Genomic DNA, 19,032 nt, shown 5'->3' with positions numbered 1-19,032 from the left:
GACAACCCAGGTTTCAACTGCGCCCTCGTAACCATAGTTCTAGAACCGTGCGTACGTAACGAGCTAGGGAGATGAACCCGCACGGGGCTGATAGTAAGTGCCGCGATCTTGCTACTGGCTCTGCATGATATACATCGCGGTCTTTATTATCTTCCGCGTTCCAGAACGCCAAAATTGCAACCATCAATAGCAACAACTAGTTTGTCTGTTTATATGGTTCAATTTCTCAAATTAAATATTATATGAGTTGATAAATATCTTGTATTACAATACAATGTATTACAATACAAATAGTAATCATTCAACGCTGCAATTCCAGAGCATCGCTTCCCTTGATTCCATCGTCAAGCATATCGGCACTCATCTGGCAAGGTGCCGCTCTCAGTGGAGCATCTCCGTCGGTGGTCGGTCGTCGGTGGTCCACATCGCCGATCAGCGTGGCCTATTGCCTCATGAGCAGCGGCGGCGTTGAATCGATTTCCGTTTAGAGCAATGCAGGGCTGAACTTTTGGTCTTGGCTAAGCCTCAGGCTGAAGGCGTCGTAAAAGGGGGACATTCAATTCGCCATGGTGGCTTCTAAAGGCGCTGCCTTTACGAGCGCTAGGCTTGGAAACCACCAGTTAGTACCAGATGGCACAACGTACGGATTATCCGATTCAGAGAGAACATAGTCGTCGATGTAACCATCACCCTTTTCAATTCACCGTTAATAGAATTGCCAGTGTGTCAAATGTCACCTTTGCCGTGATTGAATTATTCATATGTTACCTACCTAGGCATTGTCAGAGTTCACATGTTGAGGTTAGTAGTAGCTGAAAGTATTGAGCTGCGTTGAAGAGCGTCTGGGGCCCCGCTTCTGCGATTCCGAATTTTGCCGCAACTTTTCCGAATCAAGCTCAGACTGCTTCACTGAGCTCATGAGCTTCAAACCCCAAAAGCCTTCTGGAACATCGCTGCGGCGATGGCATCCAAGCGATCTCTAGTGTCTCGAAACGGGCATCTCCGTCTGCTGACGGGGCCGAAGCCGCCCGTCCTCTCATCAGTATGCCCATTCTGTTCGCTTTCTCCAGCATCTCGAGCAGCCAAGACTCGATCAAGGCCCGGTCTCAAGTCTCAAAGGTGGCAATCGACCTCAACAGCTGCAGTGCACGCCTCATCGAATGCTCGAAATGAACTTGAAAAGACCCTTTTGGAGCTGCAAAAGAAAATCCCGGGGTTGGTGAATCTCTCGAGGCTGCAATTGGCGCTCCAGGGACTGCGACAGGTGCCTGGGCAGGAAGCGATACGAGTTGCAATTCTAGGAGTTGCCAACGGCTCGGAAGGCATAGATGCAGCGCGAAAAGTTCTGAAAGCGCTCATTGTGGATCCATTGGTTGATGAGCAAGATTGGGAAAAGAGGCTTGATGAGCACGACACCACCAGGCCGTTGATTATTCGGGTTGGCCCAAGCCAAGGCCAGGTTACTCGCTTGGAATCATCCAAGGAGAACTTGCCGGATGTGTTGGAGGTTTCTTCTGCAGAACTGAATGGACTCAACCTGGAGCTCCTTCTAATGGATGTGGAAGTGCCTGTCAACGGATCAGGCCTAGCTACTGTTCAATCGCTTGAGGAGGCTGTCCTAGTCCCAACAGTTGCTACCGATGAACACGCTACGTCCATGATCACTCCTGTCCATCAGGCACTCTTGGTGGCCGATGGACTAATTGGAGCTGTCGGGATCTCTGGGCTACCCGTATTGGACTGCGGCGATGCCATCACTGCCGCTGTTAACCTAAAGGGGTTCTCAAAGGAACAGCTGGGAGCCAATTTCACAGTAATCGATACCTCGTTGGCGGAAGAAGCCATCAACCTATTCCGCCAAGGCCCCCAGAATGCCATGGCGTACGAACATCGCTGGTCTGCGAGCAACCTGGGCCTGTTGGTTGCATGGCTCAAAGCCGGCCTCAAAGCCGCTGACGATGAAGCGACCAAACCAGCGGTTCGAAAACTCATTGCTTCAGTTCTACAAGGTGCCCTTTCTGCGATTGAGACTGAGTCCACGAGCAGGAAAATGTCGCGCGAGTTGTCGCACGCAATGATCAACCCTGAAATGCGTGTTATGAATGAGAGGCTTTCAAAATGGGCCCAGAATGCACACACCGAGCTGCAAGAGCAGCTTGACTTGGCTTTCTCCGGACGCCGCTGGAAAAAATTGGGATGGTGGAAGCTGTTTTGGCGCGTGGACGATGTTGCGATGCTAACAAACGAGATCTTGAGCCAACGTTTCTTGCCCACATCGGAGCAGGAGCTGGTCTATCTCACTGGACGGATTGCCCAACTTCAAGGCGAAGCTGGACAATATTCGCAGCCTGTATCCTCCCGCGAAATTGTTTCAGAGAGCTCGTCAGCTAGGTCTGCCAAGAACGAACCGGTGATTCCCATTGCTCCTCGATCACATCTTCCCAAGTGGCCAGGACACATTGCGTTTACGAGGCGCTACATTCAGAATGAGACCGTCCCTGCTCTTCAGTCACTAGCTCAGCGACTGGTTATCCAGTCTATTGGCACGTCATCCGTCACATCGTGTCTGGCAGCATTGCTGTACGTATCATCATTCTCATCAACGATATTTGAGGCCGGTGCTGTAGCAGCTCTCGGTGTTGTATACAGCCTTGGCCGAATGCAGAAGAAGTGGGAGACTGCTCGCGAGTTTTGGGAGGGCGAAGTTCGAGAGGAAGGTCGCAAGGCCATCAGAGCCGCAGAAGAGAGCGCCGGCGAGGTTCTCGATGGAGTGCAACAAGATAAGCTGTCGGCTCAGAGAATCAAAGAGCTGGAGCATGCTAGTGAATTGGTGGCCAAAGCGGAAGACGCGCTGGCACGGCTAAAATAGACATTGAGATTGTGTACGAATATGGATAGGAATAGACTTTGTACGAGTATGGGAAGGCAATTGAGCCCTATGACACATGTATATCTAGATGTTTTGCTCTAGAAACGAAGCCCAAAAGTTTGAGCCTCGCTCAGCCGCGCCTATCCTACGTAACTTCAGACTGCCATTCCGACTGCCACTTTGCCATGGTATCTTTGTCGCTTTCAGCACAACATTACCTTGTATTGCCATGATCTCTTTTTCTCTCTCTCTCATATAGAAAAGCACAAAATCCCGTAAATCCTGAACGCCAAGCCCATGTTCCCCCCCCAACACGACGCACAATAGCCTCCACCACCACCCTCGCTCGTACAATAGAGACGCTCTTTCTTTACCGACCACGACCACCGCTAGCACGGGCACGGCTAACCGTCGCACGACCTCTGGCCAAACCAACACCCCTACCCCGTACGTTGCGGCTGCGGAACATGGGCGCGTTGCGAAGCATGTCGGGGACGATGAAGAAGCGGACGTGAGATCCTCGTATGTAGACCTGGTCGAGGTGCGAGACGCGGCCGTCGCGAGCGGTGACGGTGATGTCCTTGAGCTGGACGTTCATGTTGTCCTCGGCTGCATTGATGTCAGTTCGTGTCAACGCGCGAGGTCGTGCCTTGAGCACTTGGGCTATTGGGACGAGTTAGATGATTGTACCTTCGAGGAGCTTTCCGCGGTATGTCTGCCCGGACGTGATTTCGAGGGTGATGATGTGACCCTAACTATACGTGAGCTCTCCCATCCATTCGACGAACCCAGTCAAAAGCAATCTTTGGCAGCATAGAAAAGACGAACCTGTGCCTCATTGAGGAGCTTGATCGGGATGCCAATGGTGGAAGTCATTGTGGCAATTTGCTGGGAAGTAAGGAATGCTGCAATCTAGAGCTATGGATGGATAGCTTGAAAATTGACCTTTACAAGACCCTGGCTATGATGGCGGGCTGGTTGGTGTTTAGGTTGGAGGTTTGCCTGTGGTGGTCAATTGTTTATCCGCTCTCCGGAGCAGCACTCGATGAAGCCTGGTACCTGACAAGGTAGAGGTGGGCTTTTACCGAGGAAATTCCGTGTAAATGAGACCAAATTCCATGTATGAGATGTTCAACTTTAATGGGCATATTAAGGCGCTGCAAAATATTGCAGTTTAGCTTTATTCTACGTTTCGTATCAATATTCAAAGCTACGCCGTATCCGTCGTTGGTGTCGCCATAGCTGACACCACAACCTGCGTTGTCTGGGTATCACTCCCCTTCTTCTGCTTCTTGGATTTCCCTTCCAGCATCTTTCTCTTCTCTTCCTTGCGGGCTTGCTTGTCAAGGTTTCCAATCGTCTTCTTCTCGTTTCCGCATGGCCATTTAGCCATGGCTGCAGCCTCGGCTTCCTCATCCCATTCACACGGCAGAATAGCAAATACTAGATAAGAAGTGTGGGTCTTGAGTTCGCTCTCAGGTCTGTGAACCAGCCGTCCCTGCATCCAAGGTTTCTCTTCATCGTTAACTGCTCCATTGGGATTTGAGGGCCGATTTTCGCGGCTAGGAGTGGAGTCGAGATCCATTTCGCTATCAGGACCCTCGGCTCCTGTCTGCAGCGCCTGAACTCTTTGAGTCTCCTTATTCCTGTCGGCAAGGCTTTTGAGCTTTGTGATAGCCTCTAAAACATCCGCAGGGGAGGAATTGTATCCCTTTTCGGTAGGATAGTTTACCCCAACGCGCTCTCTTGATATGTTGATCTTCTGGTTAGAAATCTCCACCATGTCCACATCTACCCAGCCTAGGGTTCTCAGCTCCGTGACGGTTCGAGTAACTTGTTCTATGCACGGCGAGAATGTGCAAATGTGGACGCTCTGCTTGGGATCTAGTGGTGATACCCAATCGCTGTCATCATCAGCTCTTTCGCCTCCCTTTTGAAGTTTTCGCCTTGAAAGGTGATGTAGAGCCTCCCAAGGAGCAGGCAGATCCAAAAATACAGCTGTCGCATTTGGCGATTCGCCATTAACGTTGAATCCGTCGTTGTACACATCACGATGTGTGAGTCTAACAAGATCGTCAAGCCCGTGGTGTCCAATCTCCACCTGCATCTTCTGATATCGCGATTCGTTAAATTCAAAGCTGAAAACCTTCCCTCTTGTATCGTCCGCATCCCGTGGGTATCCGTTGTAAACCGCTCTCACGGATGCATGAGTAAAACTTCCGCTACCAGCTCCAGCCTCAATAATTCTGGTTCCAGGTCGGGCGCGTATCCTGTGCAGGATATAGCTGTAGTCGGGTGTGTATACGACTTGCGTTCTGTGTGGTAGACTGGTGGTCCACAGCTCGGGGGTTGGACGCAGGACATAGATGAAGCCGCTTGGTGCTGTGACAGCCTTCTTGACAGACGCGTTGGCAGCCGTGGAGTCCTCTTCGTCGTCTTGACTAGCTATCGGTGTATCTTCATCGGTGGCATCTCGTCTCCGTTTCTTGCCTCGAGAGCCCGTATCGACGTTCGACGCGCGGACTTGGGAGCCCCATGGCACATCAAGCAATGTTGAGTGAGGGTATGAGCCAAAGCGTGTATTCAATGTTGCGCCTTCGAGGTAACCGTCGACTGCGCCTGTTGATTTCTCCAGTGTCAGCGGCAGGAAGTTGTCGCGCGATAAGCTGATAATGGCGAGCGTCCCGGCAGACGTCTTGTCGCCAGGCTCCAGAAATGTCGACGGCCGAACCATTGTCGAATTATGTTATTTGCAGTGCGATTGAGTATCGCCGAGAAGGTGACAGAGTGTGGTGGCAGAAACGAAGTCTACCAGTGACTTGTTATCCTTATCACCAGAAAAAAAAAAAATATTTCCCCAGCTGCACTACGGTGATGACTGGCGCTGATTTCCGCAGCGGAACGGCGCCGTGCCCCGCCTTTTCTTCCAGCCTTCCAGTGCCGTTAGGGGCGATTACATGGAGGGGCATGCCAGCTCAGTGCAATAGAGGGTAGGATTCCATGGTAAAAGTGCAGCAGCTCCCCATGTCCGATTTTGGCAAATTGGATAATCCCACAGCCTTTATTAGCCATATCAATCAATCAATGTGTTTCTGCCGTCAGTATAGCTTGAAAGGCCAAGGTTTACCGGTCCAATTTAAGGATTTGATGCTAGTGTTTGAGCCAAGGGCTGGCTATGGCCTTTTATTAAACCAACCGTCAAAGTTTATTGACCCATGCATAGTGCTATGTAGGCATCTACAGAAGCTTGCAGTAGTAGACAGCCCAGTGTGTTTAGGTGTCAAGTTCTATGTTTCTGAATTTACAGCCCTCGCTTTTGAACACTATATGGTGCTATAAATCACATCACGGAGAGAAACATACTCTATCTAGAGAAATTCACTCATAACGAACATGATCTATTTAGAACTTGTAGTTATTTTTAGAGCTTCACATGCAGTTTTCTGCTTTTGTAAAATTATAATGAAAGGCTCTTGCATATTCGAGTCATCGTGCCACCATTGACTCAGGGCATCAAAACGCGCTAAAAAAAATTAGTGGGAGATCTTATGCTTCCATTCCTCGAAACTAGGAGGGGCATTTCTGCAAGGGTGTGGTGAGACTGCATCAACTTACTATTGTGTCCAAAGCTTCGTGTCGCATTTGTGCTGTGACTCACCTGATCACCTCGGTGATGCCCTCTTAACTTTGTTTCCTCTTCTACCCTAGCTGTGGGCAGTCTATATATGAATCTCCTGCGTCTCGTCTCCCGACCTCGACCCCGCCTCCGTTTCTACGAACCTGCGAAAAACCACGTCTATCGAAGATTCTCCCTCGCTGCCATGGAGTCTCTGAAGCTCCATAACTCATTGAAGCCCGGTGCGCCGGTGCCCTTTGTTCCCATCAGATCTGGAGAGGTGTCCTGGTACGCCTGCGGTCCGACCGTCTATGACAAGAGTCATCTGGGACATGCGCGCAACTATGTGTCAACAGATATTATTCGGCGCATCCTGCAGCACTTCTTTGGCTTCAAGCTCAACTTTGTCATGAACATTACTGACATCGACGACAAGGTATGAGGAATCGTTTGGACTGGGATTGGGCTGCCTCGAAGCTTAACACTCTATTAGATCATCATCAAGGCGAGAAGACAGCGATTGCTCGACATCGAAAAGGGCAAAAACTACACCAAAGAAGAGCTTGCAAAGCTGACACGTGCGGCCTTTAAGGCGTATGCGGCCAGTAGCTTGCCATTGCTGGTGGAAAATGGAGGCGATTTGGACGAGACGACGTATACTGCTCAACGAGACGCATCGTACGGCAAAGTCCTCACGGGGGGGACCTTGACTGGGGAAGGAAAGCCAGGAGATGCCGAAGCCAAAATCAAGATGCACATCAGCAACATGGATGCTGCTGCAGAGGCTCTCAAGAATGGCTCGATATTTCCCGGGGCGGACGAAATCTTCCTCCCTTACCTCGACACTCTCTACAAGGAAACCGTTGACACAAGAGACCAGACCATGTTTACAGACTTGACTAAGAGCATGGAAGATCTGTTCATGGCTGATATGGATGCGCTGAATGTCCTCAGGCCGGATCACATCACAAGGGTGACTGAGTATGTTCCCCAGATTGCCAAATTTGTGGAAAAGATTGTAGACAAGGGGTTCGCCTATGAATCCGAAGGATCTGTCTATTTCGACATTGCTGCTTTTGAAAAGGCCGGTAATTCCTATGCGCGACTACGACCGGAAAGCAAAAACGACAAGGCTCTCCAGGAAGAGGGCGAGGGATCCTTGTCGAAGAACCTGGGAGGCAAGAAGGGTGCCGGTGATTTTGCCCTCTGGAAAAAGTCCAAGGCTGGAGAGCCGTTCTGGCCTAGCCCATGGGGTGATGGTAGGCCTGGCTGGCACATTGAGTGCTCAGTGATGGCATCCGACATTCTAGGCTCCCAGATGGATATTCACTCTGGTGGAATCGATCTTGCCTTCCCTCATCACGACAACGAGCTGGCCCAGAGTGAAGCTTACTTCTGCGAACATGGCAAAGGCGAGCACACTTGGGTTAGGTACTTCCTTCATATGGGACACCTCTCCATTTCCGGATCCAAAATGTCCAAGTCATTGAAGAACTTCCAGACTATCCAAGACGCATTGGCAACCAGCTATACTCCTCGAAGCATGCGCATCGTCTTCTTGATGGGCAAATGGAATGATGGCGTCGAAATCTCGCCAGACATGAGAGCTCAGGCTGATAACTGGGAGTCAACGATTAGCGTAAGTACAGATCATCGCCCACTAACAATTGGATTTATCCTATAACTAACCATACTTGACACAGAATTTCTTCACAAACACAAAGTCGTGGTTAGCCGAGGCTGGCATCGAGAGCGGCGTCAAGTCACTCAGCATCAGCTCAGACAAGCCTGCCACCGGTCTCCTAGCCGAGCTCGAGCAGGCCAAGAAGGACGTAGAGGCGGCGCTCGCAAACTCAATTGATACCCCGCGAGCAATGCTAGTCATCTTGAAGCTGGTCAACACCACTAACAGTTATCTTAAAGATAACAAGGACACGGATCTCGTTGAAGTCGAGGCTATTGCTCGCTGGATTACAAAGTTGGTTGGCATCTTTGGCCTCGATGCCAATGCTCAGCCTCCCTACGAAGGTCTTGGCTGGGCGTCTGTGATTTCCGAGAACACGGATCCTGAAACTGCTGTCAAGCTCTATGTTGAAGTGCTCGAAAAGGTCAAGTCAGATATAAGCGCTCTCTCACTGTCCAACGAGGCTGTTGTTACACTTCTCGCTAGAGATCCTACTGCAGAGTTCCAAGCCATTGCTCAGGGAGGCTCTCGTGATATTGAGAGACTATCACTGCCTTACTTGAGGGTGGTGTCCCAGATTCGTGATGAGCTGCGTCGCACTGTCTCCTCTTACGATCAGCAAACCAAGAAGGCGATTTTGCAAATCACAGACCGAATTCGCGATCAGGACCTTACCAACCTCGGCGTCTATCTTGATGACCGGCCTGACAACCAGCCATCGCTTATCAAATTCGTACCCGCCGCAGAACTTATTGCAGCTCGCGAAGAGAAGATTGCGCGAGAAGCCGAGAAAGCAAGAAAGAAGGAGGAGGCAAGGCTTGCCAAAGAAAAGGCAGACCAGGAGGCCCGAGAAAAGGCAAAGGTTCCTCCAGAGGAGCTATTCAAAAAGGATGAGCGCTACGGCGCCTGGGATGAGCAGGGAATCCCAACCAAGCTGAAAGATGGCAGTGAGGTTCCCAAGAGCCAACTTAAGACGCTCAAGAAGGCATGGGATAAGCAGAAGAAGATTCATGAGGATCTGAAAGCCAAGGGAGGCCTTTGATCACATTTTTGTTTTGGATGCTAGATAGCAGGTAGACAAGCTTTAGCAGACATCGATATATTTTTTGCTCCCCCACCGAGAGAGTTCAGGAGTCGGAAAATTGGCAATGTTCCTACGCCATCATGTTGGCGACCGGTCCCCCTAACCGCCCCCTAACTTGATTCAACAGGAGAATAGTGCTTCTACACTGTCGCGTTTCTCTTGATCCCCACCGACAAGGTCACCTCGACAGCTGCGCCAGCTGGCAGCTGTGACAACATTTGCCCGCACGTGATAAGGGGCTGATGGCAAAGTGAAGTCGTTTGTGTTTACCAGGAGCCTTTGTTTTTCATTCATCTCAGCTAGCCAGCTGCATCTCACGGGAAAGAAAAACACGCCTTGACATTCGCCTCCACCTCCATCCATCAAAACTTCAGACTACGTGTTTTTGGATCGGCTTTTCGCAGATGCTGGTTATCCATCATCGACGATGAAGTTCAATAATTTCTACGTCTTGTACAAACAAGACACCAGATTATTGTTGTACTGGCTGGTCAAGACTTCAAATGGCATCATCCAGTCTCTGGAAGCTGCTGATAATGACTCGCCATTGCAACTCAATGTTACAGGTCAAGTCACTGTCTCGGATCTTGTCCCTATGTCGGAGCTCATTGCAAAACACAACATCGAAGTACCATCTGCGATATTTGGTTTGTTCCAGTCTGTGATTGAGTTGCGCTCTATCTACTACTCTCAATTTCAGCAGCTAGCATCCGTAAGTCCTAGCGAAGAGCTTGAAAAGAATAACGCAACGCACAAGTATTTCATCGACACCCTCACCAAAGCGTTCGACATCTTGGGCAGTCAAGAGTGGATATCAAATGAACACGAGAAACAAACAAAGAGAGGCGAAGAGGAACATGGCTCTAGCATTTTCGCCACTGCCAACAAGTTTTCAGTCTTGGACTTGAATGGCAACTCAGAGAGTGATGATGCCGATAACGAAGAGTCCGAAAAAGAGGCCAGCAGTGTCGCAAGTCCTCGGCAGAAGCGACGGAGACAAGCTGGAAAAGGCAAAAGAAAGAAAGGAAAGGGAAAGAAGGTGCAGCGGGAGCGAAAGACTTCACGAGTAGCTGACCAACCTCTTGACGAGATACCACTAGAGAGCTACCGCATAATTGAGGACAACGCCATGACAGAGTATGTCATGGCGGTGCTTGCGCTGACCCGAGACTGGATCCAGCTTCGATCATTCCTTCAGGACATTTGGCGAAGAGTAGCCTACAAGAACCTAAATAGTGCAGTAGCGGCTACTCTCGCCAAAGTCGCTGTGGCAATGGTCAAGCAATCCGAGGCAACGATTTTTGTTGACTTTCCAGATTACGAATCGTTTGAGATGATCATGCAAACCCTCACGCGCGGGAATATCAGGAAAGCAGAAAAGGAGTTTCGCCTTACCATCCGAGCTAACGAGAAGGAGGACTCGGCGAAACTTACTGAAGTGTCGCTAGACATCAAGGAGCTTTTCCTTATCAATGCCTACGAAGATCTCGTCGACTTCATCAAGGACTACCAGAAGACAAGAAGCGGAAAACCGACGAAACGAATGCTCGCCCAGCTCGATGACTGGGATCCTCAATTCAATATACAGGACGCTACCAAGGAGGAGAGAATCAAGTGGAGACGCTGTTATACAATCAACTGGTTGTATGATCTTGTCAACATCACTGCGTGTGCCGCCCTATTTGGTGCGGATGCCAAGGGAGAAGGCTTTGTATTAGAGGATGTGGACTGGTCAAACAATGGCCCGTTGAAATCTCATTACAGGATGTTTGGCTTGATGGACTTCGCCGCACAAATAACGACGCTTGCGATGCAGAAACCCGGCATTGCCTTTAGCCACAAAATCCCACCTCACCTCGTGTTTTATCTTCAGTGCATTATGGATGCCTGGACCATCTCTCGCGGATGGGCAATCAGCGGTGTCAAGGGCCACATCATCAGCGAGCCGGCGCATGGCTTTCAACCGCGACGTGACTTGGACATTTTTCTCGGCCGAGGGAGCTGGGCGTCTTCGGGCCACGGATTCTTCCAGGGCACGTATAACCTCAAGTCGTTCTACCTGCGCTTCCAGAATAGTGGCAGGTCATTTGAGCACACAATGGACTGCATAGGGATACTTGAAAAGCTCAGTGTTGAATTTAACGAGGCTTTGGGAAGATGCGATCTCTTCCGCCAGCTATCAGCCGTACTACCTTCTCGCTTCTCGTCGACAAATCCGAATGGTGTTTGGGACTACTCTCCCTTTTTCTGCGGCGCTGGTCTGGCAGAAGGGCTCGAGATCACTTATCGGAGCATCATGGTTCTGTGGGATGGTATGCGAGAGCCAATGCTTGTCCTTCATCTACACAACATGCTTGTGCAAAAGGGATATCTCAAAGGACCTATAGAGATGTACATTCGCTTGGACATCATGTTCTCTGAAAGCTTCTACTTGGAAGGGAAACGCCCCAAGGACAACTTTGTCGACTCTTTTCAATCCCACGTCCACAAGATGGTGACTCGCAAAGAATTCCTTCAAGAGCGAGCAAATCGCCGGGCAGCATCTTCAGTCACCCATACCCGCGATTTTCTAAAACTCGTCATTCTACGTCTGTTTAAGCAGAAGTCGATCCTGCTTCTATACAGTGAGGCCGATTGGGATCCATCACGAATCCCAGATTCCGATATCGAGCCAATGTCGGCTCTGGGGATGATTCGGCTCGCCCAAACGAAGCGCATTCGCAACTCAGCAAGATGTCCTTGGCGGCTGGAGGAAACGGAATTAGTCAAGCGAAGTTACGCTGCGGGCATAGATTATATGTTCATAATGGCGCTTGATCCGTTATTTGACAAATTGAAGAATGAACGACGGGCAGAGATGGCTCGGATGACCTTGCGCATACCGGATTGCGCTTCTACGCAGCTCTCCTGGCTCCGTAATACCTGCAAGGTGCCAAGCAAGGCGAACGACGACGAAGAAATTAGAGACGGAGAATTCACCGCGGAGATGATACTGAGCACGCTCTGGAACGACATCCACGGCGACATTTGTGGTGGTCTTCGTCCCCTCTCAAGCCTCAACTACCTATGGATTACAGTACGAATTCTACAGTATTTCGAAGAACTCGAAAAAGAGGCTGAAAACAGCGGCAGCACCATGATCAGAGCTCTTTATAGTCGCAATGAAGCCGGTGATAGCTCTTGCTCCATTCAAGGCGATAAAAGGCTGCTCCTTTCGCTGCGTGCTCTCGACGGCAAGGACCGAGAGCTCCTGAAGACGATGGCAAAGACGTTTGAGAGGTGTGGGGGAAGTATGGCTGATTTCATGTACTGGCCTGACGAGGGATCGATGGCAGAAGCAACTGATGGACCGGTGGTGGAAGCTGGAAGCCCAGACTGCTGTGTGATGTAGGAAGGGGATGTGTGTGGATTGAATGGATGTAACTGTGGCGCTATGGAATTGCGACGATTCACTGAGCTTTGTACTGTGGAAACAAGGAACTTGATGAGAAAATGTAACTTAAGAGGACAATGTAGCTTGATGTAAACTGAGTGCCTATACTGAAGAACCTTTGAAGACTGCAGTCTCCAGCTTCGATCAAAACTGTTGTATTTTACACCAGGCAGCAGGTCCAGCAACCATTCTTGTTAATCATAATCATTAGCTATGTCCACAGTAAAAAAGGTGATGTCAGAAGGAAACTCACAATCTCTTGAGAGATCTATACGATATCTCGTTAGCATCGCGGCGTAGACAGCATTGCTTGCTTCTTTTCATATTGTACATACTCTATTAGATGGACAAGGCAGGGGTCCATTGAAACAAATGTCGTAACAATCCAAGTCGTCCTGGCGATCTTTTAAGGGGGAAGCAGCAGCTGTTCCCACAAGGAGCATGGCGAGGGGGGTAAAGAATCTCATGTTCTCAAGTTTAATCACTTGACTTGAAGTATATCACTGTAACAATTGGTTTACAAAATGAAAGATGGAAAATATCTCGAAAGTAATACGGTGAGAAGGGGCTCTCATATAGTAAAGGACAGCTAAATCCACGGCTCCAACCGAAAGGCGTACATGTCATACTCTTCTCAGCCGCCTCGTATCGCCGCCTGAGACAAACATCAAGACATGCAGCCAGCTGTGTGGTAGCATTTCGCATAAAGTACCGCTGCATATACGAGCTGCCATTTTCACGGGACAGCATCGAGTGCGTCCATCATTGCCTTGTTCCATGCAGTACAAAAGGCCATTCCTCGAGGAATCATTCCGCTCCTTGTGTACCATGTTCAGCTGATAGACCTTCTACTTCGTTCATGCAGAGTAATAAATGCCTGAAGAGAATCTGGACTCAGCTTCTTAGCCTCATTAACAACGTCATTTAGCCGATACCTCCATGCCACATGTAATACGAAACAAAAGCTGCAAGTCATTTATTTCCTCTTGCACCACTTCATTTAGCCACAGGAATGCAGTCGTCATAGGTAGTCTACAACGGCCCGTCCAAGTACAGTACGTACCAATTCTTATACTCGACCCCTATTGTGGCGCAGACAACAAAAACGACGCCACAAATCTTCCCCCAACTTTCACAACGCCCCGAAACCCCGCCACGCCCCGCCGCCCAAGTTCCACCCAGGCCGCGGCCCCGATTCCGCCGCTTTACCCAAACCTTCCAACTTCTCAACATCAACAATCCCAAAACCCACCGAAAGACAACACAAGACAAGGACCACATCTCTAATTCCCCCCCTTTTCCCAATCAAACCCTTCCTTTTCTCTCTTCTTTCTCTTCGCACAAACGGCCATCCGCCCACCATGGCCCAATCCACCGCCCACCGCCGCCTCCTCCAAGAATACCGCGCCCTCACAAATAACCCGCCCGAAGGCATCACCGCCGGCCCCGTCTCCGAGGACGACCTGCTGCACTGGGAATGCCTCATCCAGGGCCCCGAGGGAACCCCCTTTGAAGGCGGCGTCTTCCCCGCCGAGCTCAAGTTTCCCAAGGACTATCCGCTGGCGCCGCCCACGATGAAGTTCCTCGCCGACATGTGGCATCCAAACGGTATGTCTTCTAAGTGTACAATCCCGTGTCATCTTCACATTGCAGCTTTCATGCCGGAAGAGGAAAGGGGAGATAATCATGGTATTAAAGAGAAAGTGGGAAAAGAAGACTAACAAAAAGAACCAGTCTACCCCAGCGGCCTCGTCTGCATCTCCATCCTGCACCCCCCTGGCGACGACCCCAACCACTACGAGCACGCCTCCGAGCGCTGGTCCCCCATTCAATCCGTCGAGAAGATCCTCATCTCCGTCATGAGCATGCTGGCCGAGCCCAACGATGAGAGTCCCGCAAATGTCGAGGCCGCCAAGATGTGGCGCGAGCGTCGTGATGAGTACGAAAAGACGGTCCGCGACGGTGTTCGGCGCATGTTGGGTTTGTGAGAGCGGGTTTTCTCTTGAGCTTTCTCTTCTGCGGCAAATAAAACACAAAGCGAGTAAGACTGCGCGGATAGAGGCGGAGACGAGTATGCATGATGTAGCCTGGATGGAACTATCTCTTCACGGGCAGGGTTGCGTCTTCTATTGTATTTGTTATAAACATATATGTATGTATGATTGGGGGCTAGCATGGCGTATGGCGAAGATAATCCAAAGAGAAGAGAAATCATTTGGGTAAACATTGAAATCATTGTGCGTCCATCATCAACATCGTTGCCGTCGTCGTCATCAGCCAGCAGGAAACTGCCCCTCTGCCGTCTTTACTGCTGCTCCCACCTTTGCCTAAGAACGCTGTCAAATAAGTCACTCCACTTTATAGCCCGTTGTCCGCTTTAAACTTGTCCCAGCTCTCGTTCAGAGTGCTAAACACCAATCCAGCAATAAGTCTAACCTCGGTACTCGCGTCTTGTGGGAGCTAACACTCAGGTAAGCATGTTTCTCAGTCATTTTAGCCGAATACCAAGTAAATCTCTTACCTTATCAGGATGAGTCTTTGCAATGGCCTTCATGTACGAAATCTTGACCTTGTTCGCCATTACCAGCTCGTGCAGCCCAACCTTCTTCCATCCACTGCCCTCCCAGAGCACTGAGTCCATACTGGCCAGCAGTGCCCGCAGATTCTCCCTCTTGCCATCTCTCCAGGCGGATACTTTGGCATCTACCTTATCCGCAAGGGCAAATTTCTCGTCATCTTCTTTGGCGGCGGCTTGGTTAGCCTCACGTAGCCTGGTAACAGCTTCCGAGTCTTTCTGTGGTGCTCGGCTGGCAGCTGGCTGAGGTCGAGGCTTCACCGCAGGTCTCGGGGCAGCCTTGGGTTTAGGAGTGAGGGCATCCTGACATCGCTGGCGGCCTTTGACGGCGGTAGGTCCGCCAACGCCGCCTTCGACGCATTGTTTCCACACAGCGCCTGCTTCTGCCCACTTCTCCATCTGCTCCAAGGCCTCTGCTTTCCTGCTCAGCGCCTTGCCGTAGAGCTCCTTCATATCACGACTCTCTTCCTGTCCGGATTCATTTCTTACAGCCACAGTCTCTCCCTGGCCGTTCCCAGGCCCAATAATCTTCAGTGCCTCGTCTGCATCAGTCACTGCTTGCTTGGGTTCTCCGGTTTTCAGGGCGGTCAAAGCACGGTTTGTAAGCAGGATGATCATCAGAGGATGCGTAGAAGGGACGGAGGTTAGAGACGATGAGTAAGACGCGTGAGCCGCAGCATAATCACCACGCTTGAAGTGCGTGGTTCCCTGTAGTCTATGTTTTGTTGATGCCTGTAATGCTTCGGGGCTGATCTGGGGAATCTGCCTTGTAGGTCTAGGTGTAACTTTGCGCGGAGGTGCAGGCGCTGGTGCTGGCTGAGGTCGGCTTGGGGTAGCTGCTGTTGGTCTCTGGGTTGCCGGAGATGGAGTTCTCTGTGATGGTTTCGACGCTTGTGAACCAAACAACAGATCGGGTTCAGGCTCAGTCTTCTTTGGTGGCTCCGGTGCCGGGCTCGCCTTCTTTCTTCTGCTAGCACTCACGTAGCTGGAGAAGCTGTCATCATCATCGGCCGTTAGTCTGCTAAGTCTTGATCTCGCATCCGGAATCATTGGTGGCGGCGCTGTCTGCTGCTGCCATCGTGGAACAGGGCTATTTCGACTCTGTGTTCCCGAGGACTGGGCGGGTGATGATGTTCGCGAAATTTGAGGACCGGCTCTTGGGTCTACAGCATGGCGACTGCTACTACTACTCCTGGCTGGTTGCGGTCTACCGCCAGACTCGAGCATAAGTGCCTCGTCCGTGACATCAGCGTCAGCTTTTTGAGGTCTCGGCTGTCCCCGCGCCTGTTGAGCATCCCGCATCCATTTCGGCTGGGTTGGGTCTGTTCCTATATCTTGCTGTAATTCCGCAACTGCTTGCTGCACTTTCTTCTGCCCAGTTTTCCACAACGTGTTCGCAGACTTGAATAAAGTGTTTCCCATGGCGGCAGCCGTCTTTGCAAAATCAGTTTCACCCCTGGCGGGAGACCGGCTGTCGCTCCGCTGGTTTTGGCTTCCTGGCGCAGCAGAACTTCCGCCTTGGGAACTCCGAGATTGCGATGCCTCCTTGGACTTCCTGTGAGCTTCGTCCAAGAGCCAGTTGGCAGCTGCTTGGGCATTGAAACCTGTCCCGCTCTCCACAAGCCCCCTCCTGGCCTGCTCGGGTGTAAACCCATAATCGACAAGCTGCGCAACCGCTTTGTCAAAGGGATCCTTATTCACCCTGGGTACTCGCTCAATATTTTGCTCCGCAGGTTCGTCATCGTCGGAAGAGCTCGAGTCGTCTTCGATGGGCTTCCCTGGTTCGCTTTGGAAGGATTCTTGTTTGGCTTGTTGTTCTCTTCGAACCTCGTCCACAGGTCGTCCAAGATCTCCCAGAAAGTCAAAGTCGTCTGCGCTGGTGGTGGTGCCTCGGCCAGCTCCTTTCGAGGCAGCAGGCTTCACCTCGTGGAGTCCGAAGGGGTCATCGTCCTCTGCTTTGAAACCGCCGCCGCCGCTAGAGGCTGCGTTTATAACCCATGCTTTAGGGTCGCACCATGCTGAGGGGTCGCCCAAGTCAAGCTTGCTTTTGTCTGGCGGGGGTGGAGGATAATGGCTAGCATTGTCTACCTTGGTGTCTCTGTTGAACGCAGCGAATAGATCGTCGTCGTCGTTTGCCGCGCTCTTGGCGGCTACTTTCTGCTGTTGGGGCGCCGGGCTGGGCGTGAAGCCTCGCGATCCTAGAGAGTCCCAGTGCTGGCCATTTCCAAATTGCGCCTCTGCCAGCTTCCGTCTCTCTTCTTCTTTCTTCCGCTTCTCGATTTCAAGCTGCGCCTGTCTCTCGGCCAGCGACAGGTTCTGGGTGGCTTTCGGCAGGCCAAAGCTCAGGTTGCTGAAGCTATCTTGCGCAGCTTTTGCAGGAACCGCCTTGGGCGCTGGGCTGTTTGGCTTCTGAGCCGACAGGGGCGTGCTCTGTCCCGATCCGAAGGGAGACGGCGATGATCGAAACGGAGGATAAGAAGGGTTGACAGCCATCGGCTTTGGCTTGTTAGCCGATGCGTCCGAAGACCAATCGAGTCCGGACAGGTCATTCATGGTGAAGGCGGTGTTGTTGGTTATCGCAGGATGTCAGGCATAGCCAATCCGTTGTCGCTCTGGAGGCTGAGGCTATCGCTCGCTTGGCCCCATAGAGGGGATACTTATCTGGAGTGCGCGAACCGCCAGCTGCAAAAGACAGGGGCTGGTTGGTGTCATTGGCACTGCAACGAATCGCTACAGCTCCGGGTCACATGACCCTGTTCATGACAGCAAATGCACTTTGCGCGGAAGTATATAAGTTTCACATTAAATGAGCACCTGGTACGCAATAAATTTGGGAATTCCGTATTCTGTGCCTCGATCTATATGCTGGGTAGCCTTTTCAGCGCAATGATAGGAAAGGCAACTGATTGGTCCAGTCGTATTGGAAGTATTTCCCTACATGGGATACCAAGCTGCCACTTTATCGCAACTGCTATTATTATTGCCCTCCTGACCGCCTTACAGCAATGCATAGGACGGACTATATACAAAAGGGAAAATAAGAATACATCAGTCACGCATCGAAAAGATCGACTTCTCATGCAATTCTGGCTTGTGTGCACTCTCTAAAAATAACAGTCAAGAAGAATATAGGGTAGGCTGGGGCTAAATGAGCAAAACGAAAAAAATGGAAAAAATGAATTCCGGCGCCGGGAGTCGAACCCGGATCGCCGCGGGACTTTCTAGTGAAAGCGCGGTATGCTAGCCACTACACCACGTCGGATATGTTCTTTGATGCTACCTCGAAGGCTTAAATCAGTCTATATACCTTGAGTATCAGGCCATTTGATCTCCCCGAGACATCCAAGCTGGTGACGAGTAATGCAAAATTACCCTTTCATGGAACTGACATATACTTGCGCATCTCTTAAATGAATTATTTCGTACCATTTACATGTGAGCATATAGGTACTATATCCAGTGCCTATACAGAGCGTAATACCTGCATGCACAAGCAGTGGTACTTCATACGGAGTACTCCGTACTGAATGCTATAATGCCTGCTGCCCCCTAGCGAATAACGTGTTTGGGATCGCGAATCACTTGCCGATCGTTTTCTTCGTTGGGCTAGTAAATCAAATCGGAATACGGATATGAATTCCTGGCATACCAAAACATTGTCGATTTCGTCATCGGATCAGAGGCTGTTAAAACCAAACAACCCGGCTGGATACTAGTGATCTTAGCGAGCTGCGGCCCCCTTAGATCCAATCAACATCACGAAAAACGCCG

The 19,032-nt window shown here is 50.7% G+C and overlaps 7 protein-coding genes across 7 annotated transcripts; 4 read left to right on the top strand and 3 right to left on the bottom strand.

The window, feature by feature from the left end:
• Positions 1 to 961: 961 nt before the first annotated feature.
• On the top strand, positions 962 to 2,998 carry TRIVIDRAFT_176372 (uncharacterized protein; the record flags this gene model as incomplete). Its single annotated transcript, XM_014104767.1, has 1 exon — positions 962 to 2,998. One exon carries the CDS (start codon positions 962 to 964, stop codon positions 2,867 to 2,869), a length of 1,908 nt encoding a protein of 635 aa, XP_013960242.1.
• A 247-nt stretch (positions 2,999 to 3,245) lies between these two features.
• TRIVIDRAFT_27430 (uncharacterized protein) lies at positions 3,246 to 3,745 on the bottom strand (the record flags this gene model as incomplete). The annotated part of the gene is made up of 3 exons (XM_014104766.1): positions 3,246 to 3,478; positions 3,560 to 3,620; positions 3,698 to 3,745. Coding segments are annotated over 3 exons (342 nt in total), but the record flags the coding sequence as incomplete, so codon positions are not given.
• Positions 3,746 to 4,079: 334 nt separating this feature from the next.
• On the bottom strand, positions 4,080 to 5,603 carry TRIVIDRAFT_35862 (uncharacterized protein; the record flags this gene model as incomplete). The annotated part of the gene is made up of 1 exon (XM_014104765.1): positions 4,080 to 5,603. One exon carries the CDS (start codon positions 5,601 to 5,603, stop codon positions 4,080 to 4,082), a length of 1,524 nt encoding a protein of 507 aa, XP_013960240.1.
• A 1,059-nt stretch (positions 5,604 to 6,662) lies between these two features.
• On the top strand, positions 6,663 to 9,285 carry TRIVIDRAFT_86126 (uncharacterized protein; the record flags this gene model as incomplete). The annotated part of the gene is made up of 3 exons (XM_014104764.1): positions 6,663 to 6,921; positions 6,979 to 8,124; positions 8,189 to 9,285. 3 exons carry the CDS (start codon positions 6,691 to 6,693, stop codon positions 9,209 to 9,211), a joined length of 2,400 nt encoding a protein of 799 aa, XP_013960239.1.
• A 395-nt stretch (positions 9,286 to 9,680) lies between these two features.
• TRIVIDRAFT_36433 (uncharacterized protein) lies at positions 9,681 to 12,644 on the top strand (the record flags this gene model as incomplete). The annotated part of the gene is made up of 2 exons (XM_014104763.1): positions 9,681 to 12,073; positions 12,191 to 12,644. 2 exons carry the CDS (start codon positions 9,681 to 9,683, stop codon positions 12,642 to 12,644), a joined length of 2,847 nt encoding a protein of 948 aa, XP_013960238.1.
• Positions 12,645 to 13,941: 1,297 nt separating this feature from the next.
• Positions 13,942 to 14,915, top strand: TRIVIDRAFT_86122 (uncharacterized protein; the record flags this gene model as incomplete). Its single annotated transcript, XM_014104762.1, has 2 exons — positions 13,942 to 14,294; positions 14,421 to 14,915. The coding sequence occupies 2 exons, from the start codon at positions 14,048 to 14,050 to the stop codon at positions 14,672 to 14,674; spliced, it is 501 nt and encodes a 166-aa protein (XP_013960237.1).
• A 129-nt stretch (positions 14,916 to 15,044) lies between these two features.
• On the bottom strand, positions 15,045 to 17,814 carry TRIVIDRAFT_63352 (uncharacterized protein; the record flags this gene model as incomplete). Its single annotated transcript, XM_014104761.1, has 2 exons — positions 15,045 to 15,146; positions 15,208 to 17,814. 2 exons carry the CDS (start codon positions 17,812 to 17,814, stop codon positions 15,045 to 15,047), a joined length of 2,709 nt encoding a protein of 902 aa, XP_013960236.1.
• Between the last annotated feature and the right edge of the window lie 1,218 nt (positions 17,815 to 19,032).

The sequence above is a fragment of the Trichoderma virens genome (assembly GCF_000170995.1).
Source record: "Trichoderma virens Gv29-8 chromosome Unknown TRIVIscaffold_2, whole genome shotgun sequence".
Lineage (NCBI taxonomy): Eukaryota > Fungi > Ascomycota > Sordariomycetes > Hypocreales > Hypocreaceae > Trichoderma > Trichoderma virens.
This window is presented reverse-complemented; position numbering and strand designations above follow the sequence as displayed.